The 27,026-nt window shown below is 33.8% G+C and overlaps 3 protein-coding genes across 5 annotated transcripts; all 3 read left to right on the top strand.

Annotated features, from left to right (window-relative positions):
- Window positions 1-226: 226 nt before the first annotated feature.
- LOC108482989 (sister chromatid cohesion protein PDS5 homolog A) lies at window positions 227-14,161 on the top strand. Of its 2 annotated transcripts, none has more exons than XM_017786141.2 (33): window positions 227-613; window positions 2,021-2,224; window positions 2,328-2,509; window positions 2,925-3,051; window positions 3,168-3,386; window positions 3,707-3,923; window positions 4,010-4,155; window positions 4,260-4,405; window positions 4,906-5,055; window positions 5,161-5,209; window positions 5,306-5,497; window positions 5,714-5,896; window positions 6,153-6,307; window positions 6,387-6,513; window positions 6,639-6,788; window positions 6,882-6,941; window positions 7,108-7,244; window positions 7,414-7,531; window positions 7,617-7,751; window positions 7,866-8,062; window positions 8,668-8,824; window positions 9,014-9,154; window positions 9,451-9,531; window positions 9,866-10,513; window positions 10,614-10,685; window positions 11,200-11,279; window positions 11,969-12,020; window positions 12,107-12,193; window positions 12,287-12,330; window positions 12,553-12,615; window positions 12,691-12,824; window positions 13,133-13,545; window positions 13,637-14,161. In XM_017786141.2, the coding sequence occupies exons 1-33, from the start codon at window positions 521-523 to the stop codon at window positions 13,685-13,687; spliced, it is 5,010 nt and encodes a 1,669-aa protein (XP_017641630.2). In that variant the 5' UTR covers window positions 227-520; the 3' UTR covers window positions 13,688-14,161. The 2 variants fall into 2 exon arrangements, with proteins under 2 accessions (XP_017641630.2, XP_017641629.2); XM_017786140.2 differs by having other exon boundaries at window positions 7,863-8,062.
- Window positions 14,162-15,393: 1,232 nt separating this feature from the next.
- On the top strand, window positions 15,394-19,095 carry LOC108480528 (protein C2-DOMAIN ABA-RELATED 11). The gene is made up of 4 exons (XM_017783559.2): window positions 15,394-15,746; window positions 15,920-16,057; window positions 16,997-17,092; window positions 18,431-19,095. The coding sequence occupies exons 2-4, from the start codon at window positions 15,947-15,949 to the stop codon at window positions 18,725-18,727; spliced, it is 504 nt and encodes a 167-aa protein (XP_017639048.1). The 5' UTR covers window positions 15,394-15,746; window positions 15,920-15,946; the 3' UTR covers window positions 18,728-19,095.
- Window positions 19,096-20,253: 1,158 nt separating this feature from the next.
- On the top strand, window positions 20,254-25,032 carry LOC108483761 (acetyl-CoA acetyltransferase, cytosolic 1). 2 transcript variants are annotated; one of them, XM_017787328.2, is made up of 15 exons: window positions 20,254-20,607; window positions 20,736-20,783; window positions 20,891-20,989; window positions 21,320-21,493; window positions 21,576-21,681; window positions 22,472-22,610; window positions 22,710-22,787; window positions 22,876-22,941; window positions 23,059-23,144; window positions 23,364-23,463; window positions 23,548-23,658; window positions 23,763-23,804; window positions 23,947-24,033; window positions 24,279-24,364; window positions 24,717-25,032. In XM_017787328.2, exons 2-15 carry the CDS (start codon window positions 20,750-20,752, stop codon window positions 24,754-24,756), a joined length of 1,248 nt encoding a protein of 415 aa, XP_017642817.1. In that variant the 5' UTR covers window positions 20,254-20,607; window positions 20,736-20,749; the 3' UTR covers window positions 24,757-25,032. The 2 variants fall into 2 exon arrangements, with proteins under 2 accessions (XP_017642817.1, XP_017642816.1); XM_017787327.2 differs by having other exon boundaries at window positions 20,703-20,783.
- Window positions 25,033-27,026: the final 1,994 nt, after the last annotated feature.

The following is a 27,026-nucleotide window of genomic DNA, read 5'->3' as shown; positions in this document are numbered from 1 at the left end:
CTATTTTATAATTTTTAAAGTTAAAGGATCAAAATATAAAATTATTAATAATTTAATGATGTTAGAGTGAAATTTTGAATTAGATGAAGTCTCTATATTTTTAAAATTAAAATTTTAATCATAATCATTAATTAATTAACTGAATTTTAAGGATTAAAATAAATAAAAATGTTATAATAAATTAAAGGACAAGGAAGAAACGAAAAATATGACATCAGCAATTATCTTATTAAAAAAAAAAAAAGAAATCAGGCATTTGGAGGGGAATTTAAGTTGCATTTAGAGCTCATTTGGGGCGGTCTGTGTGTTAGATTCGAAAAAAGCCTCGAATCCCGAAACTCAGAGGCGTAGCGAGCGAGCGCGAGCCATAGCCTGAAAAACCCAAACCCCTTTTCGTTCTTTTGTTCATATTCTCATCTATCTTTGTATCCACTGTGCGACTCATTGAGCTGAGACTGGGAGCTATAGAGAAGGAGACGAAGCTGCTGCTTTGCCCTGTGAGTAGAAATTACGGATAATAATGGCGGATAAGCTGGAAGAACAGCTCAAGGAGCTGGGATCCACGCTGGACTCTCCTCCAACTACCAAGGACGCTCTTCTTAAGCTCTTAGAGGTACGCATTCATTATTCAACTTAATTACTTAATTCTACCGAGCTTTCATAGTTTCCCTAGGGTTAATTCAAGCTTAACCTTTTTTCTTTTCTTTAGTTTTTAGGTTTTAAGGCTGCAATAGACTGTTTACTTGAATTAGATTTATTACTTGAAGTTTGTTCTTAATTGGATTTGAGTTTGGAGAAATTTGGTTGAATTAGGGTTATTTCTATAATTCACGAGGTTTTTCCTTAGTTACATGTTTTTCTACTTATTTCCTGCAGTTCCCACTTGTATTTTATGCCCTTAATTTGCTATGTGATATGATATTTGGGTCAGCCATTTTTTGAGTAAATTCAAGATACTGGTCGCTGTTTTAAGATGTTCTATTGTTCTTGTCTCAAGTGGTTGTGTCTTCAAACATGTTATGGTTCTTCTAGGTAGTGCATCAGGATCTGAGTTAGCTGCAATGTGCTATGCCTTGAGAGCTGGACCTTGTTTGATTTTTTCCCCTCAAGTTTGAATGATTGATAACCTTTGTACTTCAATAAAATTAATATGCCAGAAATCTTTGTTTTCAGCTGCACTTCATGAATTACACCACCCACCATTGCATAACATGACAAAAAATGCATACTATGGAGTATGGACCTAGTTATAGTTTGGAATTGTCATTGTGGTTTGAGAAGGGCTTTAAGGGGTATTGGGGTAAACATTATCAGCCTTGAAAAGAATTCAATCTAGATTCGAAATTAGTTCGGGTTGGCTGCATTAATAAAATTTTCTTCCTTCTGTTAAGTTGTGGGTTCTATCCTTAAAATGCTCTAAAGAAGCTAACTAATCTTTATCAATGTCAATCCATGTAAAATGTTGTTTTACGCTCCCTCGTTCCATTTTTTCGCACATTGGATTACTTTTGCATACTCGAAAATCCATTGTTCTACTTTGCACTTGACTAAACAATCAAATATGTCGTTCCTTTTGTTTACAAATGATTAAATTTACATTGATAAAACAAATTCCTCAGTGAAGAATTCATGTCTTCTCCGAACATAGGGCAAAGTGGTTTTGTCGAATATGCATTGGTTTTATTTTCGTGTCACATGTTGCTTGGATTCTCTAATAAACTTGTTATTTTTTTATAACCTGAAGAGGTATCTTCTTGTGCATGTTTATGACTGTAGCATTGGTTGATATTTCTCAATGGTTGTAAAGCTCCCCCCCATATTTTTTTCATTCTTGCCTATTTCTTTTGATATTTCACATATCATTCTTTATCTTGTTGCTGACTTTCCCCCACTTCTTCCGTTTCGGAAATTCACAATTCTGGCATTGGGCCTATGTGCCAAGACAGATGGGTCTGTGGTAATATGTACTGCTTCATGTTATTTGGTATATATCGTGAATATTTTCTCCTCTAATCTGCAGCAAGCTGCTACATGTCTTTCTGAGCTTGATCAGTCTCCAACATCATCAATAATGGAATCAATGCAGCCTCTGCTTAATGCAATTGTCAAGCCTGAACTGCTGAAGCATCAAGATAAGGATGTGAAACTTCTAGTTGCAACCTGTATTTGTGAGATAACTCGGATAACTGCGCCTGAAGCGCCTTATAGTGATGATGTTCTAAAGGTGATTTTCTTTCTGAAGGTTTACTGTTTTTGGTCTTCTTTTTCTTATGCACTAATACATTTTCAACTGAACTTCTGGTGATTGATATGTGCCATGCTTTCAGGATATTTTTAACTTGATTGTTGGCACTTTCAATGGTTTGAGCGATACCGATGGTCCATCATTTAGAAGGATAGTTGTAATTTTGGAGACTCTTGCGAAATATAGATCATGTGTTGTGATGTTGGATCTTGAATGTGATGATTTGGTTAATGAAATGTTCAGTACATTTTTTTCTGTTGTAAGGTATGTTTTATTCCATTATTTATTTAATGTTTTATTCCATTATTTATTTAATGTCAAGAACCGTTTACTCATTGGTTGTTTACCAAAAAGTATGCGTTGCATGTAACATGAGTGCTTTTGTTTTTGTTGAATGTAGAATTTTGAAATGGCTTTATGGTACAATATGATATTGGCCTTAGTATTTCACTTTAGTGCAGTGGCTAAGATATGCCTGCAACCTCTTTTTGTTCAGTGTATGTATCTTGAGCATATCTATTTGTATGTGCGTGTCTGTCTTGTGGTTGGGTTGGTACTTGAAAGTTCCATCTTCCCTTAAGTTGCTTTTATACTAAGAATCTGCAGGTTGTTTAAATCCTTTTCCTGTATGCTTTGAATTATCTTGGACTGGAGGACTGATGTTAACTACATATTGCAGGGATGATCATCCAGAAAGTGTTTTATCATCTATGCAAACAATCATGATTGTGGTGTTAGAAGAGAGTGAAGATGTTCGAGATGATCTTTTACTTGTTATATTGTCTGCATTAGGTCGTAATAAAAGTGTAAGAATTTCATATTTGCTATTGGCTTATTGCTTACAAATTGTATGGCTGCTTATATTTATCCCACAGGAATTATAATTCTGAAGGAAATTGATTTCTGGAATCTATAATTTCAGGGTGTTACTCAAGCTGCCAGGAGACTTGCTATGAATGTCATAGAGCAGTGTTCAGAAAAACTTGAAGCTGGCATAAAACAGATTCTTATTTCAGTGATGTCTGGAGATAATCAATTAATAAAAAGTGAAATTGACTATCATGAAGTTATCTATGGCATTTATCATTGTGCTCCTCAGATACTGTCAGGAGTTGTTCCATACCTCACAGGAGAGCTGTTGGTATGAACACAAAATTTCTTTTTCATTTCTACTAATTACTTAACTGCTTTAAGATTTTGTCGTCCATGTGAAAACATATTTGTTTGTTATTTTTGAGAATTTTTGTATATTCTAAAATAATTCTTATAATCTTTTCGAGGATGAAATGTTTGTGGTTCTGGAGAGTTTAGGTTCAGCCTTTGCGAAAATGGGGGCTTTTTCTTTCGCTCCTATTATGGATTTGTCATAGTTTAGTCTTAAGTTCGGAAAATGAGTTCAAAGATGGTTGGAGTTGATTGACAGTTTCTGAGGTTTATGAATTATAATTCCAATATATGCAGGCTGATCAATTAGACACTCGTTTGAGAGCTGTGAGATTGGTTGGGTCCCTTTTTGCTCTGCCTGGTGCTAACATATGTGAAGCATTTGAGCCAATATTTTCAGAATTTTTGAAGAGGTTGACTGATAGAGTTGTCGATGTTAGAATGTCTGTCCTCGAACATGTTAAGAGCTGTCTGTTGTCAGATCCCTCTAGACCTGAGGCTCCTCAAATAATCTGTGAGTTTCTTTTGATTTTTCTTTTCTCAAAATATATAGTTACTTATGTTATTTCGCTAATTTTGGCATTGTTCTAAATTTTCTAGCTGCCCTCTGTGATCGGCTTTTAGACTATGATGAAAATGTTCGAAAGCAAGTTGTGGATGTAATTTGTGATGTTGCTTGTCATTCACTTGTTTCCATTCCCGTTCGGGCTGTAAAACTAGTTGCAGAGCGTATTCGGGACAAATCTGTATGTTAATTTTCCTGTACTTCTTGGACTACTTTGCTACCCCTTCTGTATCCAGTGATTATTATATACTGCATTTAACTTTTTCTTTTGTTTGGAATGTACAGCTGCTTGTTAAAAAATATACCATGGAAAGAGTGGCTGAGATATTTAGAGTTTATTGTGCTGGCTGCTCTGATGGCTCGATTAATCAGAATGAATTTGATTGGATACCTGGGAAGATTTTTAGATGTTTTTATGACAAAGATTTTAGGCAAGTCATTTGGGATACTTGCAAGCATGGACTAATTTTGCACTTGTTTAAAATATATCGCATTATTTATCTTTGTTTTTCCTCATTATACGAAGTTTAGGGGTTATTTAGTTAATGCATTTGGATCTCTTATTAAGGAAGTTCGGTAGATGTAAGAAGGGATATTATAAGCTTAGATTTGGAGTTATGCTATATTTTCAACCTTTCATTAATTTTTGCTAAATAATATCTTCAATTTGATCCATGCAAAAGAAAATGAAAATCCTGTTTGTTTAAATTTTATTCTCATGATTATTTATTTATTTTTCCCTGAGCTTGTATGCAAGTAATTATTAGGATGAATTAGTAATCTGTTAATTAGTACGTTAGTGCAAACTGTTTTCAAATCAGTAAAATGCAAAGCAAAAAATTTAAAGAGCTTTCTGCTACGACTTTTTGTTGGGTGTGTGTTGTGCATAATTGTAGCATTTGTAATATGTAGATCTTGATCTTCCTTGCAGGTCGGATACGATTGAATCTATTTTATGTAGATCCCTCTTTCCTACTGAATTCTCAATCAGAGATAAAGTTAAATGTTGGATAAGAGTCTTTTCTGGGTTTGACAAAATTGAGGTCAAGGCACTTGAGCGGATGCTGGAGCAGAAGCAGAGGTATATTGTAAATGCTTTCCTAGATGGCTTTTGATTAACTTCCCTTCATGTGTGTATTTAATGGTTTCTATACTGATTTTTGGGGGATTTCCTGTTGGATTACAGGTTACAGCTAGAGATGCAGAGGTATCTCTCTCTAAGGCAGATGCATCAGGTTTGAAGCTTTGAATGATGATATAGTATCCTAAAGCTCAGAATTTATACTTCTATTAACTGTTAAGTTGAGAAATCCGTACTTTCTCCCATGCAGGATAGTGATGTTCCTGAAATACAAAAGAAAGTTTTATATAGCTTCCAAAACATGTCTCGCACTTTTTCTGATCCTGTGAAGGCAGAAGAGAGTTTTCAGATTCTTGATCAGTTGAAAGATGCTAATATTTGGAAGATTTTATCGAATCTACTGGATCCCAATACCAGCTTCCATCAAGCTTCTAGTGGTCGGGTAGGTTATAAGATGTTGACTCTTTTTTTTTTGAGTTAAAGTTAAAGATATTGGCAGATGCAAATTGTAGGGGATGTTGCTCATAGGTGAACTTCTCTTTGATTTTGGGGGAAAAATGTATTATGATGAGTAGTTTGACCCATGGAATCTAAGTTTTTATCTTTTTAAAGTTTTTCCATTGTATGATATATCTGTGATATATGTCTGTATTTGCAGGATGAATTACTTAAAATACTTGCTGAGGGGCACCAACTCTATGATTTTCTGAGTACACTCTCACTGAAGTGTTCTTATCTACTTTTTAACAAGGAGCATGTGAAAGAAATCCTTCTGGAGGTTACCATACAGAAGTCTGCTGGAAACACGTTACACATCGAATCTTGCATGAATATACTCGTGGTAATAATTTGTATCTCTATGAAACTTGTTTTTCTGGGTGTGAATGAGTGCTGTTGTGCAATTTTGTGTGGCCTTTGCTTTTGTGTGCGTCTCTCTTTCCTATGCTTCAATTCACAATGTTAGTAAGAATTTGCAAGTTTGATGCCTTCAACATAGGTCCTATAAAGTTGTTTATGTTCCCCCCCCCCCCCCCCTTTTCTTTCTCTTAGAAACACATTCAAGTTTTGTTTTATAATGTCTCTTAGCTGCTTTCCAGATTCTTGCGCGATTTAGTCCATCGCTTCTGGGTGGAGCTGAAGAAGAACTGATTACTTTTCTGGAAGATGACAATGAAATTATAAAAGAAGGCATTTTGCATGTTTTGGCTAAGGCTGGTAGTACCATACGGGAACAACTTGCAGTGTCATCAAGGTGCAACTTTGGAATGCTTGACTTGTTAGAGTTAGTTCGTTTCCCTTATTCTAACCATCTTTGTAATGGTTGTTTGCAGTTCAATCGATCTTATATTGGAGAGGCTTTGTTTAGAAGGCAGCCGGAGACAAGCCAAGTATGCAGTGCATGCACTGGCAGCGATAACAAAGGATGATGGGCTCAAGTCTCTCTCTGTTTTATATAAGGTTACACAAAATGTCATGCTCGTTAGTTATGTATTCGAAATGTGTTTTCAGAATAATAAAAAAAGTATAAATAGCATTGTCTTAATTTATTTGCGTAACTTACTGTTTCTTTGCTCTATTTGCAGAGCCTTGTGGACATGCTAGAAGAAAAGACGCATCTACCGGCGGTACTCCAGTCTTTGGGGTGTATAGCTCAGACTGCAATGCCTGTTTTTGAAACTAGAGAGGGTGAAATAGAAGAATTTATTAAAACTAAAATTTTGAGATGCAATAATGTAAGTCTTGTGAATACATTGTATCCTTCAATTATTTTCTATCTCTGACATATTGATTAAATTTTCATGCATAAACCTTCTTTGTTACTTCAGGAAGCAGATGGCAGTGCAAATGAATGTTGGGATGACAAAAGCGAACTTTGTATGTTGAAGGTTGTGGATTGTTGTTTTTTTCTTTTTGTAAAAACAATTTCATTTTTATTATCTGTGTCTCTTGGAACATGAGTTCAGGTTTCCAGTTTTTATTTTCAAGCTTTTTTTTTTTTGTAACTTTTCTATGATGGATCTCTCAGCCTCTAATATTTTTTTTGTACCACAGGTATTTGCGATAAAGACATTGGTCAAAAGCTATTTGCCTGTTAAAGATGCTCATCTTCGGCCTGCTATCGACGACCTTCTAGGACTCCTTAGAAACATACTTTCTTTTGGTGAAATATCTGAAGATATAAAATCAAGGTACTATAGTTGACATCTGGAAATTTCTCTCTGGTTCACTCACTGTTTTCTTTACTTACTAATATTTTGTGTGTGGCTGTTGAATATCTCTGTTGGTTTCCCTCAATTTATTGAAACCTGTTGCCTGTCGAGGCCCAAATTTCACACACAAGTTTTTCTTATCTTACAGTTTAGCTGATAAGGCTCATTTAAGGCTTGCTGCAGCCAAGGCAGTTGTTCGTCTGTCCCGTTACTGGGATCATAGGATTCCTGTTGATGTCTTCTATTTAACCTTGAGGACCGCTGAGGTGAAGCATTTGTACAATATGCAACATTGATCTTGTTTTCTTGTTCACTCTTCCTTTTCTCTTATGTTCTTTTCTGGGTTTCTAGATCTCTTTCCCTCAGGCTAGGAAACAATTCCTCAACAAAGTTCATCAATATATAAAGGACAGGCTCTTGGATGCCAAATATGCTTGTGCTTTCTTATTTAACATACCTGGATCCAAACCACTTCAGTTTGAGGAGGTTTTCATGCTGAACTTGAATTTTTGTGTAGTTTTTTGCTGAACTCATTTTGTTGTTCTGTTATGGCAAGATTTGTGAATTTGCTGTTATTTTCTTTTGTGTTTGAATTAGCAGGATAAACAGAATTTAGCCGACATCTTCCAAATGTATCAGCAGGCAAAAGTTCGGCAGGTTGCTATACAATCTGATACAAATTCCTCAACATCATATCCTGAATACATCCTGGCCTATTTGGTTCATGCTCTTGCTCATCATTCATGTCCGAACACAGATGAATGCAAAGATGTCAAAGCATTTGAATTAATATTCCGGTATATGCATCTCCCTCAATCTGTCTCAGATATATGGTTTAGATATAAATTGAGTTGGGTAGAGTGTTGTCTCACATTGGTTAATTTTGGAGGCCTTGTGGACCTTAAGTTGAAGAGAAGCCTCTTTGACTATAGCATCTAACTATGAACCCAGGGATCCCTAACAACTTTAGATCTTTACTCTGCTAAGAGATCCTATGTTAAGCAGATTGGCAGCAGGTTATGATGCCCAACCTGAACATTAAGTCATAGAAAACCTCAAATTTAACTGCTGTAGTTACGGACACTTGAATTAAACTACGAAGTTTAGAAATAAAAAAGATAATCAACTTTTTATCTATATTCTAATGGATTAGATGACTTTATATTGCCTGTTTCTGTGAATCCTCAATACTAAATTTTACTTCTTGCCAGTTGCTAGTGTTTTTCAGCAGCCTTCCGTATGTTATTACTTTTTATTGCTGTAGTCTGATATCATAGATTTTGTACTGACGGGGTTCACTAGTCTTAATGATTAGGTTCTTGCTATAGGTAGAAATAATTTCTTGGTAATTTGTATTTAATTGAGAACTTTTTAGTCATTGAACTTGTTCTGTATCTTTCAGGCAATTGTACTTGACTATTTCTGTGTTGGTGAATAAAGATGAAGATGCCAAGTCAGAAGCTGATGCCAACAAGGAGAAGGAGAATATTTCTATGATATTCTCTATCTTTAAGAGTATCAAGCACTCTGAAGACATTGTTGATGCAACAAAATCAAAGGTTCAGTGAGAAGTTTGTTTTTTATTCTAGTAATTGCTATTATCCATTTTTTCTCCCTATTATCTTGTATAACTAGTTGATAGGTTATCAGTTTGGGGCCTTCTGATGATGAGATAAGTTAAAAAGCCCTCCTTAAGAACAAAGAAGCTAATTGGTCTGATAATTTATTTATTCTTTTTTTTTTTTCAGAATTCGCATGCTATCTGTGACCTTGGGCTTTCCATCATGAAGCTCCTAGGTTATAAGGAGGATGCAGGTCTTATACAGTCAGTCTCTCTGCCTCCAATCCTATACAAACCATATGAAAGAAAAGAAGGTGAAGATTCCCAGGTAAGATTTTAAATTACCTGAAGCTTTCTAACTGCAATCAGGCAGTGATAGGAAAAAACTCTGTACAACTATTACTTCAGACACCGGATGTGAGCTATTTTTTAAGTAATGTGCATAACACAGTTTTATATGTAGTTAACCCACTTGTCAATAATTTGTGCAAACAGTTGTTATGCTTCAACCATGCAATCACATTGTGCTATTGACATTCATTCATTTATTTCTTCATTTGCATCTTATTTGGGCTATATTTTTAGTGCAATGTTTTTGATTATGCTATTTCTTATTTTTGATAGGCTGGAGGAAGGCAAACATGGTTAGCTGATGAGAGTATCTTGTCCCACTTCGAATCCCTAAAGTTGGAATGTGATAGAATGGTACTATATGCTCTCTTTCATTCATCTATGGGGTACTATATGGTGTATCTGGAAGGGCTCCCTTTCATTCATCTATTTGATGTTAAAATTTTGGATATTAAATATCTACAAATTTGAAAATTTATATTTGCAATTGTGCATATAAACTTATAGGTGTATGTAAATTATAATTTATGTATATAATATATTTTTTTAGAGAGCTTGAAAATCGGCTATAAATATCTATGAAAAATTGAAACATCCGGGTAGACTCAAACTAGCATGTTGAAATACTCTGGTATTTAATGTTACATTGTTCACTAACTTTTCCTGCTCCTCTTTTATCACACATTAGGTTCATACAGAGATTGTCAAGGAGGAGGCTCTCAAAGACAGTGAAACCGATAGAAATGAAGTGCCTCTCAGAAAAATGATTAAGCAGTTAAAATCTAAAGAACCCAAGGCTGGGAAGGCTAAAAAGAACAGGTCTCTCCCTATAGAAGCAAAAGATGCTGAAAATGATGTTGATATTTTGAAAATGGTGAGGGAAATAAATTTGGACAGTCTAGAGAGGTCCAGTAAGTTTGAGTCAACCAATGGTCATAAACATTTCCCTACCAAGAAAGAAAAAGCGGAGCAGGAACATCAGAAAGGTAATAAGAGAAAATTAAGCGTTGCAGCTTCTGTCCCAGTGCCAAAACGCAAGAGGTCGTTACCTGCACATAGCGCTTTCAAGCTTTCACGAAGTGTTTCTAAGGTCCCTTCAGGACATGACTGGCGTGAAGTTAGAGATTCCTCATTTCTACCTATGAAAATGGACATTGATAAATTCTATGATTCTAAAGACAAAAAGCCCACAAATAAAAAACGGAATGAGAATAATGAATTGGACCACTTGGTGCCATGCAGTCGGAAGAGAAGAAGCATCCCATTGAAAGGTAAAGGCAAAGGCTCTGATAGTGATGAGGCAGATGAAGATGAAGCTGATGATGAAAATCTGGAGGTGCGTTTTCTTTGACTTGGTTAAATTGCCGTCGGGGATTTATGCATTTAATGCTCTCATGGTTCACTGTTGTGAATATCTGTTTTATATTTCCATGCAGAAGTTAGACACCCCTAAGTCTGCAGGTGGATCTAGCAAAAAGCAGAAGAGGAGCATTGCAGGATTAGCGAAGGTCCTTGTTTTCACTTCACATCTTTTTAATTAACACTATGAAGGTTTCAAGTTGGTGCTGTTGTATGAAACATGAAAAATGACTAATCCATTAGTATTCACAACTTAGAAGGGTTAGAAAGATAAATCCTGGTGGCATTTATGTGGTGGTTTCCTTTGAGAACCCCTCCCTGCCTCTGGAATCCCGCCCTTTTTTTCCTCCCCCTTTTCTGTCTTGGTGTTGCTTGTTTGCTATTTTTAATGCTTTTGCTAGAATTTCTCATGTTACAATATTTGAAAGTGCACCGAGGACCTGCCTTGCTTCTCTCTCATTCTCTCTGTAGTTGAGATTTAGCGGGGATGCATACCATCTATATTCTATCTCGTGCTTTTCTAGTTTTTCCTTACCATTGTTGCCCTATAAGTGTTCTAACACATTATGAAATGGCTTCTATTTCTCTGTTCTAATCCTCTCGTTGTCTCAAAGTTTTGAGCTCTTTGTTCATTATTTAATCTTCTTTGTTTCCTTTGCGCAGAGCTCAACTAAGGAAGATAAAATTGATGTTGCAGATTTGATTGGTTACAGAATAAAAGTGTGGTGGCCCTTGGATAAGCAGTGAGTCCCATAACTTTGCTGTTCTTTGCAACAGAGTCCAAAAGTTTACCGTGAATCATTCTGTGAAATAGATTGATTGTCAGTCTGTATCTCAGTTGTATTTCACATGTTATTTAGGTTGCATTCACGTGTTTGAGAATTCACACAAGGCTTCATTTGGTTACATTTGAAATTCTGCAAATGAGTTTGTGCTTTTTGTAGATCTGAAATGACCATTTCGACTTTCTCCTTGTCTGATTTGCATATTCATCCACTTTTTATTGTTTTAATGAGGACGAAAATTTATTCAAGATTCTGGTCTTACAGCAGTCCTTATGGCTCTGTGCTAATCTAGTCGTGCTAATCTAGTCTTACGGCAGTCTTTAAGGCTTTAATTTTAGGTTTAGTATTGTATTTAAACCATAGTGCTTTTCTGGTCAATTTAACAGTTTCCCTGTGGGTATTAATTTGTTTCTACTATAAAGTTTTTTTTTTCATTCTCCACATTGTTATACATGTTAGTATTATTCTATTTGAACAGGTGCAATTTCATTTTGCATAACATCAGTCTTTATGGTTCTGTGCTTGTATAGCAATGTTATTATGAACCTATCAAGGGTTTAACATTGTTTGAAGAAAATATATTTCTCAAGAAAAGATCCAATTATGAAGGTTCTCCACTGATTTTATCTTACTGCTGGAAATGACAGGTTTTATGAAGGTACAATCAAGTCTTATGACGCCATAAAGAAGAAGCATGTGGTAAGCTGCACTTTTTTTTCCTGCTTGGATGTATATGTAACGTCTGTGCCACATGGAACCAACTGTTACTCATATATTCTTATTAGGTATTATATGACGATGGAGATGTGGAAGTGCTTCGTCTGGATAGAGAGCGTTGGAAGCTCATTGGCACAGGCCGCAAGTCTGGAAAGGTTAAGGCTTCACATCTTGCATTTCTCTAGGCTGAAATCAGTTAAATATTTGTTTGAGCTTGCTCTTTATCACTTCGCTTGCACTTTTTGCAGAAGTCAAATTCATTGAAAGTCAGCAACAGCCCCCTGAAGGAAGTGTACGTGCTATCAACTAATGCAGTTTTTAGATAATTCTGTTGTGAATCCCAACTTGTTGTGTAGTTCTGTGCGTCTCATATCCTCCAAAAAAAAAAAAAAAAAGGGTGTGGGGAGAAAAGAAAAAGAGAAAAGATGGCAATTGTTTTGAGGATGACTTGTTTTTACATCTAGTAATTAACTTCTCATGTTGCTTCATAACTTGATTGTTGTACAATTGACAGGTCTCCTGGGCAGAAAAGTAAGAGCTCTGGTGCTTCACGTCAGAATATCAGTTCAGTAAAGACGTGAGTAATCGCTATCCGACATGAAGCTATTTGCCTTCAGTTGGTTTGTGAGTTTAATTGATATTTGATTTGCAGACTTAAGGGGAAAAGAACTCCAAAGAAAAACTTGAAGCATGCTCAAAAGAGCATGTTGAAAGATGATGAAGAGAATGCTGGTGTGTCAGAATCCAAGTCCACTGCCGCAAAAAAATTTCCTAAAATGAACTCAGGTATTGTGTATTGATTTTCATAAATTTTCTTTAGGCTGTTTTAATTTCTGTCGAATGTGCATTGTGCTATAAAGTTAGCTTGCTTTATTAGTTTTGGTGTCATCTCCTGGAGCTGTGATGCAACCAGAACTAATGTCATTTAGATCAAATATTGCACTTTGAACATCATTGAAAGCCACAAAATTTTGGTAATATGTCGGACATATTACTTTGAAACTTGTGGAACAAATATGATATGGGATCTTGGGTCATTATTTCTCTTTCCCCTCTCATTTCATGTCTTTAAATGTTTCTTTCCTTTTTCCCAGATGAATCTGAAGGATCAGACACCAAAATGGTAGACGAGAACCTAAGAGATAGGGAAGAATCTGGGAAGAAAACGGCTTCAGTTTCCCAAGGAAGATGTTCAGAAGATACAAAGGGAAGCCCAAATAATGCCAAGGAGTCAGATGAAGTTAAATCTGATGCTGACGGGAATCTTTCCGGGCATATAGATAGCACTTCAGAAAATGCTCGAAAGGTGGACGAGGAAGAGAAAGCAGCTGATGAATTAAGTGAAGACTCTAGAGAACCTGCTAGTAAAGCAACTGGATCAGAACCCGAAGAGGCTGAAGAAAGTGATCATGTTGAGAGTAAATCTCCAATCTTGAAAAAAACATTGAAAGGGTCTTCCTCAACTTTGGATGTTGCAGATTCCGGGATTTCTGATGATGAGCCCCTTGTAATTTTACTTCTAGCAATGTCCTCAGTAACTTTCATGTTCGTCTTTTATATTAATTTGAAATGATTGTCTTTTCTTTTATCAAATGCAGAGCAAGTGGAAGCATAAGGTCGGAAAATCCGCTTCCAAGAAACTGCAGTAAGGGGTTGAAGATGAACTTGAGCGGGAAACAAGTGGTGCTGTCTCTGTTGAAGTGGTAAGATAGAACCTAACAAGACGATGGCCATCTGACTTTTATGTAAACACAGTAATAAATGTCCGAGTAATTGTCCTTGCCCTAGCCGTAGCCGTAACGGTAGACTAGAACCTTGTAGAGAATGTACTGTAAAATAACTGTAGGGGGGGGGGGGGAACTTTAGTGCATGGATGGTGTAGGCTGGTAGATGATTAGAGATAGTTTGCATGAAATTGATAGGGTACATTTGTATAGTTTAATTGTATTTTGGGGGATTGTTTTACAACTTTATTTGACTTTAAAACATCCATATCAAATTGATCATTGTTTCACCATCGTCGTCTGCACACTGCTTAGCCTACCATTGGCTGCGGTGGGAACACATGCTGTTTGAATTATTGTGTGAATCAAATACTCTGCAATTGGAAGTATTTGTGTGAATGCTCGGTCATAAACGCGTCCCAATAGTTTTGTAGTGTCAATGGATGGTTTTGGACTGATTTTGATTCCATTTATTTTATAATGTTTTTCTTTTTTGGGTTTATTTTGTCATCACTATATGATAGCAGTGACCACTATCAGGCCTCTTTAACTTGCTGAAATTGGGGCAGTGCATCTGGTCGGAGCTAAGCTAACACATGTTAGTCGGTATAATTCTGGTTTTAGCCTATGGATTTTGAGAGTTAGTTCTTTTCTCTGGGGTAAACTAGACTAGTATTGGTAATTTTTTTGGTCACTCAATTATGAAAAGTTACATTATTCAGTTGTCTTTTTTCGGTCAGCAATTAAAAATGAAACACCCAAAAATCTAAAAATAATTTAATATTGATTATGATTAATTATATTTTCATTTGGTCTTGTGAATTAAAAGTAAAAAATAATAGCAACAACAATCCTAAAAAAAAAAAAAATGCTAAGCAACAACTAAAGGTTTTTGTCGATTTGAGTCTACTATCAACTAGAGGATGAAATTGACCCAATAAAATTTGAAATATTGAATCCTAAGTTTTAACATGATAGAGGGACTAAAATAAAAATTAAACCAATACCATACACAGCCGAGCACATCAAACAATTTAATTAGTGGCATTAAGTAGAAGCAGTGCATTATGACCCGAAAGGAATTGGAAAAAGAGCCAAGAGTCAAAGTGGAAGACCCAGCTGCAGCGGTAGGTTTTTGGCTAAGTCTAAACACGATGCTAACAATTTTTATTATTGTGTTCAGATTTAGTTTCATTTCTTTAAATATATAAAAAAAATAAGACTTGAACATATTAACACATCCATTCGTTAAGGAAAAGGTATAATATTTCTTTTGGCACTCTAATTTTACCAAAAAAAAATTATTGTAGTATTTTATTTAATTTTTGTTTCTTTTAATTTTAAACTTATATTTTTTGTCAAATTAATTGAAAAGTTAATAAATATTAACTTTGTTTCTTTGTTTTAAAAATATTTTTTAATTTTAAAATAAAATTTTTTATTTATTTTGGGTAATTTAATAAAATATAAATTTAAAAATAAAAAATTAAATGAATGATTAAAATAATTTTTATAAATTAGAAACTCGAATAAATCATCATGCTTTAATTGGTTAAATATTTATAATAATGTAAATATATTCCTTTCTCCTAAATTTTATTGAACTCAAAAAAAAAAAAAACAGTCATAGATGTTTTTGTCTTGTCCATTTCAAGTCTAAGTTTTGAATTTAAATATTTTCAACTCAAATTCTTTTGAATATTTTGTAAAACAAAAATAACTTTGAAACATAAACAAATCATTCAATGTTGTACTAATCTAATCCAGCATTTTCCACGTTTAAGCATAGAATTTCCTATATTTAATGCTTGTAATCCTAAAATTGTATATGCGTGTTGAAAGTGGGGTTCAACTTTTTCTTTTAGCTTTTTGGTATTTCCAATCCCACGCTGCTCAAAAACACTCTCTCCTCCCCCTCTCTCACCCTCTAATCTGATCACTGATTTCTTCGATTTCAAGTTGAAGTCAAGCTGCAGCTATACTGGTAAAATCATTCTCTTTGTTTATGGATCTGTTTGGCTATTGCCTTTATCTTTGATGATCTTTTTTTTTTGTTTATTATATCCTATTTTTATTTTCTCTACAAATTATGGATTCCTTGTTTCTGGGTTTTTCACTTCTTTTTTTTTAAATTATTGGAATTTGGGTTCTTTGCAGTGATTTGGTTAATATAGAATTGAAACAATGGGGGAGCTGTTGGGACTGCTAAAAGTGGTGGTTGTGCAAGGTAAAAGGTTGGTTATCCGGGATTTTAAGAGCAGCGATCCTTATGTTATAGCCAAGCTCGGTGATCAGGTTTGTGGAACTTTGGGTATTTATCATTTACTTTTGTTGTTTCCCCTTTGTTTCAGTATTTTGTGTCTTATAAAAATTGATGATATTCTGCCATTTCAAAGAATTTGAATAACTCATGTTTTGCATAGGCAATTCTATGTTTCTTTAGTTCCTCTCACTATTTTGTATCAAAAGTTACTGTTTTGTCTCCTTCTATGTACATTATGTTGGTAAAAGTAGCATGGAGCTTCCTGTATCAGTTGTCAGTTAGAATTTTGTCCTCTCTATTAAAAAAAATTGGCAACTTAGTCCCTATATGTTAGATCAAATAGCAAAAACTTCATCTATTTGTAAGGTTAAAAACTAGCGTGCCTGATGAAATAACTAGGCAGTGACACGTGATGTGTCGTATGTACCTCATGCTGACAAAGAGGGATCAGGTTTTTAAGGGTAGTAGTTGGATGATTAATAGAACAGCCAGTTTGTTCTTTGATCTAACTTACAAGGATTAATTTGCCCCTTTTTTGAGTTGAGGGGGCAAAATACAATTCAAATCCTAGTACAAGGCCTCCATTGTATTTTTACCACTTTTATGTCCTATTGATGTTAAAAGCAAAATGTAGAGAGCACAGAACACCATTTGGTTTGCTCTTTTCTTTCATGGTTTTGTGTTGCTCGTTTTCGGGAATTTAACTAACTTAATTCCTGTTACCACATGAACTACAATACTGAAAATTTTTGGATGTTTATCAGTCAGTCATAAGATTGTTGGATTCTCTATTGTTTTTAGTGCTGACTATTTGTTGTAGGCTTAGCAACTGTTGGCAGTGAGCCTTTGTATTCCCTTTATCTTTTTTTTTTTTCTCTATTTGGTTTTGATTTGCTTGTAAAAGTTTCCTATTTATTTTTTCATTCTCGCAATTGAATATTTTGAACCAACTTAATGTCTTCCATTTCTAGGTAGCAAAGACTAAGGTTATCAACAGTTGCCTCAATCCAGTATGGAATGAAGAGCTCACTTTCTCCCTCACTGAACCTGTTGGAGTTCTAAATTTGGTAAGTTTATGATATTTGGACTCTAAAATATCTTGATCAACATGTTTGATTTTGTATCTTATCAATTTTTTGAACCTGTTATAGAAAGTTAGGAATTAGTACTTTTTTTCTTTAGTATAGGAGCCATATTTCTATTGAATTTTTTCTTCGTTCTGACCTGTCAGGCTTTTAAAATTTCTGATTCATAGTTATCCTATTGGGATAAATATCAAAACTATACATGAATTTTGATCCAATGTACAATTTCTTACATGAACTTTGGTTTTGTGCAATTTTATTATACATGAAATTTTGATTTGATTCAATTTTCGCAAATCACTAACAACATTATCAAATTAACACCATTTTATGCTGAAATATTGCAAACAGAAACAATTATATTACTCCGATAGGAAGATAAATGTATGTATTGATTTTTTTTAAATGTATACAATTGAATCAAAATCAAAGTTTCATGTATACATATGAACCATAATTCAAGTTTCATATGTATAATTACACAAATCAAAGTTCATATATCAAATTACACGTTTGACCTAAGTTCATGTATAAATTTGATATTTATCCCTTATCCAATTCAAGCTAGTTGATTAGATCATTAGAATCCTTATAGTTGCATACCATGCATTTACCTTTCCTTTTGTTTTGAAGCATATGGTTTTGGTTCATCTACACCTAAATTTATCTATTTGCCTGCGTTTGTTGGAGTTATATCTGTATTTGCTGAATGTTTGCGAGTTGAAATGTTATTATGCCGGAAGATACAGATTTCAGAAATTTGATACCTTCAGTTTCCTCTATATAGTTTTCAACTGTTTTGTCAGTTTCGATGTGAAGCAGGCAACAATATCCAATTGTTTTAGGATTCATCTGTAAAGTAGAACTGATTTTCTGCCCTAACTCATGACATGTAGCTTATTGTCTTCTTCTTTGAAAAGAGAGCAGTTATAATTAGGGTAAACTACACCCAAGGTCACTAAACTATTAGTAAATTTACGTTTTGGTCACTCAATTTCCAAAAGTTATAAAATGGTCTCAATTATTCAAAAGTTTTCTTTTAAGTCACTAAACTATTCGAAAGTTTTTATATATGCCATACAGCAGCTATTTAAAATCCTAGTGACTTAAATGAAAATTTTCGAATAGTTCAGTGACTATTTTCTAAATTTTTGAAGTTTTGTGACCAAAATGTAAACTTACTAATAATTTAGTGACCTTGGGTGTAGTTTCTTCTTATAGTTATTATGGTTGATGAAAAACTTTAGAAGATGCTAATAAAATTGTTGATAAAAGTTAGGTTTTATGAAGAATTGATGAAAAACGCTTTTCTTTCTGCAGGAAGTATTCGACAAAGATCGTTTCAAGGCTGATGACAAGATGGGACATGCTTATCTGAACCTTCAACCACTTGTCTCAGCTGCTAGATTAAGCCATGCTCTTCGAGTTTCTTCTGGTGAGATGACATTGAGGAAGGTTGTACCCGACACTGATAATTGTCTTGTTAGAGAGAGTTCTATTAGCTTGATAAATGGTGAAGTAGTTCAAAGTGTCTGGTTAAGGCTTTGCACAGTTGAGTCCGGGGAAATAGAGCTAAAGGTCAGGTTAATTGAGACACGCGATGGACCTTCAAGGTAGTTGAGCTATATCCGCTGATGAGATAAGTGTTTGGGAGCTCAAGTTCAGGTGATTCCCGCAAGGCCGCAAATTAAGGTGAGCTCGGGAATATGTAGTTGAATGTGTGGAAAAGTGTAGTTTTCCTTAGCTGTTTCCCTTAAGGCAACTTAAAATAGGTGGTAGTTGAATGTGTGGAAAAGTGTAGTTTCCCTTGGCTGTTTCTAGTGTACATTAGGTCCAGGCATAAAATAGGTTGGTTTGAATCTTTGATTTGTACTTTTCAGGATGGCAATGGCAGCCAATACTGGACCTTAAATATATGCATCCTGAACTGAATGTTGTTGTAGTATATGTGTTTTAAGCAATTGGTTTCCATGAATTCGAGATAAGAGGGTCGAATTTTAGTACATAGTCGATGTATTTACTGCATAATGTATAACCCTTCTGCAGGATTATAATACACAACTTGATCTAATCTCACATTAAGGCAGGATTCAAGGGAAATAGCTATTTACTAAAGTAGACCCTGCTTTTTAAGTAATGTATATAGGTATGGGATACAAATGTTAAGAATTTATATATTGAAAAAGAAGAAAGAAACACAAAGAACTACAGCTTAATCATCCTACCAAAACCAGGAGAAATAAGGTCCTCATGCAAGGCTCCCTCCTAAGTTCAACTGTTTTGCTATCCATTAGGAAAAAGACAAGTGAATGTGTACTTCAGGGGGTTGTATTAGTAGTTTTATTATGGATGGTGACCTGTCAAATTATGGTGCATATTAAATGATGATTTTAGATTCTTTTAGTAAAAATGATTTTTCAAGGTAATTGCAGATGAATGAAGCCTTTCATAAGTCTTGGCAGCAAATTTCAGTATTGGTTATTGTCTTCATCTTTTATAATAATAAAAAAAAGTTCAGTTTAAATGTTAACTTATCTAATTTTTTTCAATTTAGTTTGATTGTGTAATTTAGTATCTGAATATTTTTTAATCCAATTATATATATATATATTTAACAAGATCAATCGTGTCCAACATTCTTTCAGCCATGTTTGGTTTGAATGTCAAATTAAACATTAAAATCAAAACTGAAAAAATCTTAAGTGCCAAATTAAATATTATAATTAAACTTAAATATCAAATCATATATTAAAAAAGCAAAAACTTAGCATAAAATATATATCTACTAAATCTTATATAATATGCTATCATTTAAAATAAGGGTTAGTATCGACACATTGAGAGTATTTTTTTTATTCCATAAGCATTTTTAAAAATTACTGTGTTTTTTAAAATATTTTATTATATTTTACATGACATTAATCAAACCCTCCTACATTGCTTGTCGATTTTGTTCATTACTAAAAAGTTCAAAGAAATGACGATAAATAGACATTTAAATTAAATTTCATTCGAGTAGTGTTTTACCTTCTAATTATTTATTTTTAATATAAAATATAAAACTCTTCATATTTCTTCTTCAACCTTTAATAAAGATATCCTCTTCCATTAATAAATAACAATGTGAATGCTAACTAATTCGCACCCTCACCTTGACAATTTATTGATAAGCATGATCGTGTTATGTATTGAGCTACACTCTTTTAATATTTTATAAATCTAATTTCCGAAATTTTTTTATCTCAATATTATTTGGACCGGAATTTATCCATTTGCATTAAAGACGTGTGCATTTACGCATTCCAATGTTTGTTACCTTTGCCACTTCGATCATTTGCTTGGTTTTATCCATTTAACGATGAAAAGCTCTCATCTTTAGTAAAAAAAATTCTTTTCTTCATTCCAATCCTTCCCCAACATACAATCAAATCATATTTTAATACTTCCCCTCGTGATTCAACCCAATCCCATTTCTTCTTATCTTGTTTTAATCTTGGGTATTAACTCTTCACTCTGTTTTTCATTTGTTTCTTTCTCGAAATTTAATTCAACCAGAATTGTTTACCTTTTTTATTTAAATTAACGTTTACAGACTTCAAAGAGGTGTTTGATTGTGTGTTTTCAGCTTCTTTTTAGCGAATGGCTCCTCCAGATTCTATGATCAAACCAAAAGGTTTTTTTGATTTAATTAACGCCATTAGAGCTTAAGCTACTCTTTTATTTGTTTTTTATTGAATGGGATTTGCTTGTTTTAACTATATATAGCTCTGTTTATTACAGATGTTTGTATTGTTGGCGTTGCACGTACACCAATGGGTGGTTTCCTTGGTTCCCTTTCCTCTTCCTCTGCTACCCATCTTGGATCTTTAGCCATTAAAGGTAAACTCCTAAACGGTAAAAATATCATGGAGGTCCCGAGTCAGCATTTTGCCACTTTTACTTGGACAAGTTACTCCTTTTATCTTAGATAAAAGAGCAAACTCACAGAAATGGATGAAATTTTTAAGAGAAGAATCAATTTGATTTTTTATCTAAAGTATAAGGGTTAACTTGACTCTAAGTAGAGAGGGCAAAATGCAATTCAACTCTTAACTCTTAGTACCATGACTTTTATGATACTTTTACCACTCCTAAACCCCATTTTTTTTAACTCCTTGTAAATATATTGGGTCCCAATTCATACCTTTTTGTGTTAACACAAATATGCAGCTGCCCTTCAAAGGGCAAACCTTGATCCATCACTTGTGCAAGAGGTGTTCTTTGGGAATGTTCTTAGTGCAAATTTAGGTCAAGCTCCTGCTAGGCAGGCTGCATTAGGTGCTGGTATCCCCAATTCTGTCATTTGTACCACTGTTAATAAAGTTTGTTCATCTGGAATGAAAGGTAAAAGTAAACTAAATCCAATTTCTGGACTGAAGTATGTTTGATTCTTTGATATCTTATCGTTTGTTCGTTGCTATTGCAGCGGTGATGCTTGCATCGCAAACTATCGAGTTAGGTATCAATGATGTTGTGGTTGCTGGTGGTATGGAAAGCATGTCAAATGCACCCAAGTATTTGGCACAGGCAAGGTGTGTATCCATGTTTTTGTTCAGTATTAAATTGTTTCATTCATGCTGTTCTTCTTTGTGATCTCATTGATGACATTTAATGAATTTAACAATGATTTTCTTTCCGGTTTAAAGAGTATTCTTTGATACACATTGAATTGAAAATGGAGAGCCTGTACCTGCTAGGGTCATTAGCTACTTCATTAGTCAATTTTAGCTTGGAGAGTTGTTTTCATGAAGCTTCCACTTATAGGAGTAGATTGATGGTGTTTTTGATATGTTTTGCTGCCTTTGCATTGAACAATTTGCTGCTTATTGCAGTTCATAATGAACTAGATTAATTTCCTACAGTATTTTGTTTTATTTGGTAATCTCTATGTTGTCGGTAAAAGTATTATGGAGGTCCCTGTATTAGGAGTCAGAATGCATTTTTGCCCACTTTGCTCAAAGAACAGGAAAATTAGGCCATGTGTATTAAATCAAAAAACAAATTGATCCTTTCTGTTAAAAATTTTATCCATTTATACTGTTAAAGACTGACATGGCTGACAGAATAACTAGATAGTGACACATAGTATGCCATGTGTACCTCATGCTGACGTACATTGATCAATTTTAACTGCAAAAATGGATGATATTTTTAATAGAACGACTAGTTTGCTCCTAAATCTAACATACAAGGACTAATATGCCCATTTTTTTAGTAAAAGGGAAAAATGCAATCCGACTCCTACTACAGGGGCTTCCATGGTATTTTTATCCTATGTTGTCACAAGCTATTGAAAGTTCAATCTTGGATTTTTATGTGCAGAAACGGATCTCGAATGGGACATGATACGGTTATTGATGGCATGCTCAAAGATGGGTTATGGGATGTATATAATGATTTTGGTATGGGAGTCTGTGGAGAGTTATGTGCTGACCAGTACAAGATTACACGAGAAGAACAGGTTCTGTTTCCTTGTGATCCAAATTAGAGCTGATTGTTGTTATTCGGAGTTTTACGTGTGTTAATGCTCTTCATACACTCTACCTCCTTTCTTTTGCAGGATGCTTATGCTATTCGAAGCTTTGAGTGTGGGATTGCTGCTCAAAAAAGCGGCCACTTGGCTTGGGAAATAGTTCCAGTGCAGTTTCTATTCTCACTCTAAACTTAATTAAAATTGATAACTTACATTATTCTGTCAACATAAATTCTCAAACTTCTACATGCAGGTTGAAGTTTCTAGGGGAAGAGGGAAACCGTCCGTAGTTGTAGATAAGGATGAAGGTTTAAGAATGGTATAAAGAATATTGTGCTTCGGATTTTACATTTCACGGAACATATGATCTGTGCTGCAGTTTTAACAATTGTTGTCCTAAGTATACCTTTCTCTTTTTTATGTCTACGTGTCCTAGTTTGATGCTGCTAAATTTAGGAAGCTTAGACCAAGCTTTAAGGCCAATGGAGGAACTGTTACGGCTGGCAATGCTTCTAGCATTAGGTATCTCCTCTCAATATCTTCCCTTCCATTTTTAATATGTTCTTATAGTTGCAATGCTTTAGGAATGTGATTGCTGTTGCATTCCCTCCCGTGTTCTTTGTATTAATTTGAGCAAGATCTCTTTTTACAAAAATATTCGTCTTCTGATGATAAAATGGCTGCTGCATATAACTTTTACATTTTGGTTCTAGTTATGGGCTGTTTTGTTATGTTGGGCAGTGATGGTGCAGCTGCATTGGTTCTAGTAAGTGGGAAGAAGGCAGTTGAGCTTGGTTTGCAAGTGGTTGCTAAGATCCGAGGATATGCCGATGCTGCTCAGGTACTGGAAATAATAGCTGTTTGCATTTGCTTTTGTATTAGCTTACTTTTAGATAACTAATGCTTATGGAGCTTGTCTCGGTAGGCACCTGAATGGTTCACTACAGCTCCGGCCCTAGCCATACCAAAAGCCATTTCAGCTGCTGGTTTGGATGCTTCTCAAATTGATTTCTACGAAATAAATGAAGCTTTTTCGGTAAGAAAATAGGCTAATACTTTTGGTTTGTAACAAGTCCGTGTTTTAATCTCTTTTTTTTTGCAGTGGTGCATAACAAATACGTGTTTTAATCTTTTTCGCAGGTTGTGGCTCTCGTCAATCAAAAACTGCTTCACCTTAATCCTGTAAGTCTTCAATACACGAAATCCATTATTGACTCTTTCTTTTTCCCGGGTTTCTATTGGCTTGTTCATAGTACTTTTTAAGCTTCACTATTAGCATTATATGATTTTTCAATGTCTTAGTTCATATTTTTCTTAAATGCAGGAAAAGCTTAATGTTCATGGAGGAGCTGTATCTTTAGGACATCCACTAGGATGTAGTGGAGCTCGCATATTAGTCACATTGTTGGGGGTAATTCATAGGATTTAATTATCTATGTTACTTCGACTTTTCAATTTTTCTTGAAGTATCAATGTCCAATATCTGTTTCGACATATTTCCAGGAAAAAACTGTTCATACTTGTATTGAACATATACCTGTATCTAACACTTGCATGGTTGAACCTAAATTCGAGTAATAGGATAATACATCAAAGAAATTTTATGGTGCAACTTGTTCTTTGGCTTACGAGCATTTCGAATTTTACGTATTGCAGGTGCTTAGACATAAGAAAGGGAAGTTCGGGGTTGGCGGCATCTGCAATGGAGGTGGTGGAGCATCTGCCCTTGTTGTTGAGCTCATGTAAGCCCTCCATAAAATTCGTGGTACTGTATGTGCTGTTATTCGTAATAACTTGGGACTCTAGGTCTGAATGTCGGATATGAGTTATGTGTCCAACATGAAGGTATTCTATTCTTTCCTGGTTTTGCAATATACTTGGAGGGCCTCATGTTCGGAACAATATAGGCCGTGGCATCATTGGTTAAAAACAATGATCTCTCTATGTTTATAAAAAGTGTTGACGGAGTCAGAGTTCTCATCGTAGGAGCTCGTAGATTCCTTGAGAAGATCTCTAGACTATCACATGGCCTGCAATAATTTGTTATGTATAACTGTTAGCTATGGTGGTGATGATGAATCTTGCATTTTGCAGGCCAGAATCGGATCCCAAAGTGCTACGATCATCGTTATGAAACTGATATACATGCTATTATGTTACAGAATTCGCCGGAGTTTTGTTAAACCCCCAAAGTTGAATAGAAAATAAAGATTGTAACAGGTTTTATGGAGGTAGATAGGTATAGGTGTTGAGAGCATTCAATCAGCAGAATAAAGACGAATCCATGTCGGGACCTCCTATTTCTTATAGGTTGAATCGCTCCATAAATTGTATACATAGTAGTCAAACTTTCATTAACCAAAGCTTAATGTTATATTTCATTCAATAAAAAAGCTCAATATTGTACTTACTTTATGCCCCCACTTTCTTTTTCAAAAGTCGGATTGTCGATTTATTCGGTTTGATGAATTAAATTATAAGAAAAATTAGTTTAATTAGTGTTTTAATCTAGTTTAAGTGATTTGTTATTGGTTTACGGGTTAATTGATTCAACTTTTTTGTTAAGGCTTAATATATCATTTGGTATTTAAGTTTAATATTTTTATCTAATGTGATACTTGTATTATTTTTGTGTAATTTTATTTTTGTATTTGACGAAAGTTTATATTTTGGTGCCCAAAGCTAAAGGTAATGTTATTTTTGGTTCAATTTTGGTAATAGAAGTTTTGTATTTTTTAGTGTTTAATTAGGATTTTAAAGTTAATTTGATGAAAGTTAATTACTAACATTATTAGGTTTAAAATTTTCATGATTTTGTTAATAGATTAAATTTAGTTTTAATTTTGCTATTAATTTGTCAAATATAGTCTCTTTGGACGAGATTTATTTCATGTTTTAGGATTGATTTAAAGAAAGTTAATTGCTAATACTACTAGTTAATTATGAATTTTCATTAAATCAACTCTAAAATCTAAACTAAATATTAAAAAAATAAACACGGGTACCAAATTTAAAAAAAAAAAAGGTGTGAAACGCAAGTACCAAATCATGTGTTAACCCTTCTTCAAACTAGTATTTTGTCATGTTATTGATTTAATCGACTTAGGTCCAATTTTATAAACACCATGAGAATCTTTTTTAGGCAAATAAAGTTATATGTAGAATTGTTCATGAGTCGGGTTATTTACCTAAGCCTGAAGGCTCATCCGAAATTTGAGAGGGTTTAGTCAAAAATATTAAATCTAAAAAATGTGTTTGGATAAAAAAATTAAGCTCATTTAAAATATGACTCGATTTCAGACTTGAATATTCACAGCCTAAGTCTAATCCACTTCTAAGTTAATTTTTATATATATTATCTAACTTATAACACATTAAAAAAATAAACTTATACTATATATAGAACACTACTCTAATATAAACATTAAAATAATATTAAGATGACTATATAAAAATATCAAGAAAAATATATAAAATTATTAAATATGAAATTAAATAATATAAATATTTTTAAAGAAATATGAGCAGACCTAAAACGAGTTTAGGTTAGTGTTTTATAAATATGGGTAGGCTTGAACAAAATTTTAGGCTCATATTTGAGTTTGACCAAGTTTAAATAAGTATAAAATATATTAATATCATACTTAAGTCGACCCATAAACACCTCTAACTATATCCTTTAGTAATATGGTATCAACTAGATATAAAAAAAGAAAGAAGAAATAATCATACAAACGCAGTATGAACCTACAAATATTTTTAAATTCATATAATCTAAATTTTTATATATAAAATATATTTTAACTATTTTATAACAAAATAGAAATACATAAATATGATGTTATCGAATTTTATATATATGAATACAGGATTTGGTGAGTTAAGATAGATTTGTGTTTTGGTTTAAATATTAATTTTATTATAAGTTTTTATTATGTCTAGATTTACCCATAGTTCTTCCCCAATCCTTAAAATAAGATAATAATGTGCTTCAATACATTCAAACCCACGTTCTCTTACACTAACAATAATACCAATATCAATTGAGTCAATCGAGTTAAGACTTAATTGATGAAAATGGCATTGCTAAAAGTTTTGCTTTGGATTTAATAGTTAAAATAATTAAAATATGAGATAGAATAAAAAATGTAGCAGGTACATCAATTTCTGGATAATTAATCAACCCCGCCCTGTTGACTAAAATACAAACTGAATCAATCAGCAGCATATGCGAATATCCTTTTTCTGTTCTTTTCTTTTTTAATCTGTGTTTTTTTAAGGTAAATTGGCAAATTAGCCCCTATACGTTTGATTAAATAGCAAATCGGTTCTTTCTGTTAAGAATTTCATCTATTTCTATCATTAAAATTTTGTGTAGCTGACAAAATAATCAAACAGTTACAC

This window comes from Gossypium arboreum, chromosome 6, assembly GCF_025698485.1.
Source record: "Gossypium arboreum isolate Shixiya-1 chromosome 6, ASM2569848v2, whole genome shotgun sequence".
NCBI classification, from domain to species: domain Eukaryota; kingdom Viridiplantae; phylum Streptophyta; class Magnoliopsida; order Malvales; family Malvaceae; genus Gossypium; species Gossypium arboreum.
This window is presented reverse-complemented; position numbering and strand designations above follow the sequence as displayed.

What these genes read in the sequence shown, in the direction of transcription:
- LOC108480528 (XM_017783559.2), top strand. Translation starts at nt 15,947, where the DNA reads ATGGGGGAGCTGTTGGGACTGCTAAAAGTGGTGGTTGTGCAAGGTAAA. An exon ending in TAGCCAAGCTCGGTGATCAG is followed by an intron (nt 16,058 to 16,996) that starts GTTTGTGGAACT and finishes TTCCATTTCTAG; the next exon opens with GTAGCAAAGACTAAGGTTAT. An exon ending in CTGTTGGAGTTCTAAATTTG is followed by an intron (nt 17,093 to 18,430) that starts GTAAGTTTATGA and finishes TTCTTTCTGCAG; the next exon opens with GAAGTATTCGACAAAGATCG.
- LOC108482989 (XM_017786140.2), top strand. Translation starts at nt 521, where the DNA reads ATGGCGGATAAGCTGGAAGAACAGCTCAAGGAGCTGGGATCCACGCTG. An exon ending in TAACCTTGAGGACCGCTGAG is followed by an intron (nt 7,532 to 7,616) that starts GTGAAGCATTTG and finishes CTGGGTTTCTAG; the next exon opens with ATCTCTTTCCCTCAGGCTAG. An exon ending in GCATTGCAGGATTAGCGAAG is followed by an intron (nt 10,686 to 11,199) that starts GTCCTTGTTTTC and finishes TCCTTTGCGCAG; the next exon opens with AGCTCAACTAAGGAAGATAA.
- LOC108483761 (XM_017787328.2), top strand. Translation starts at nt 20,750, where the DNA reads ATGGCTCCTCCAGATTCTATGATCAAACCAAAAG. An exon ending in AACTGCTTCACCTTAATCCT is followed by an intron (nt 23,805 to 23,946) that starts GTAAGTCTTCAA and finishes TCTTAAATGCAG; the next exon opens with GAAAAGCTTAATGTTCATGG. An exon ending in GCCCTTGTTGTTGAGCTCAT is followed by an intron (nt 24,365 to 24,716) that starts GTAAGCCCTCCA and finishes TGCATTTTGCAG; the next exon opens with GCCAGAATCGGATCCCAAAG.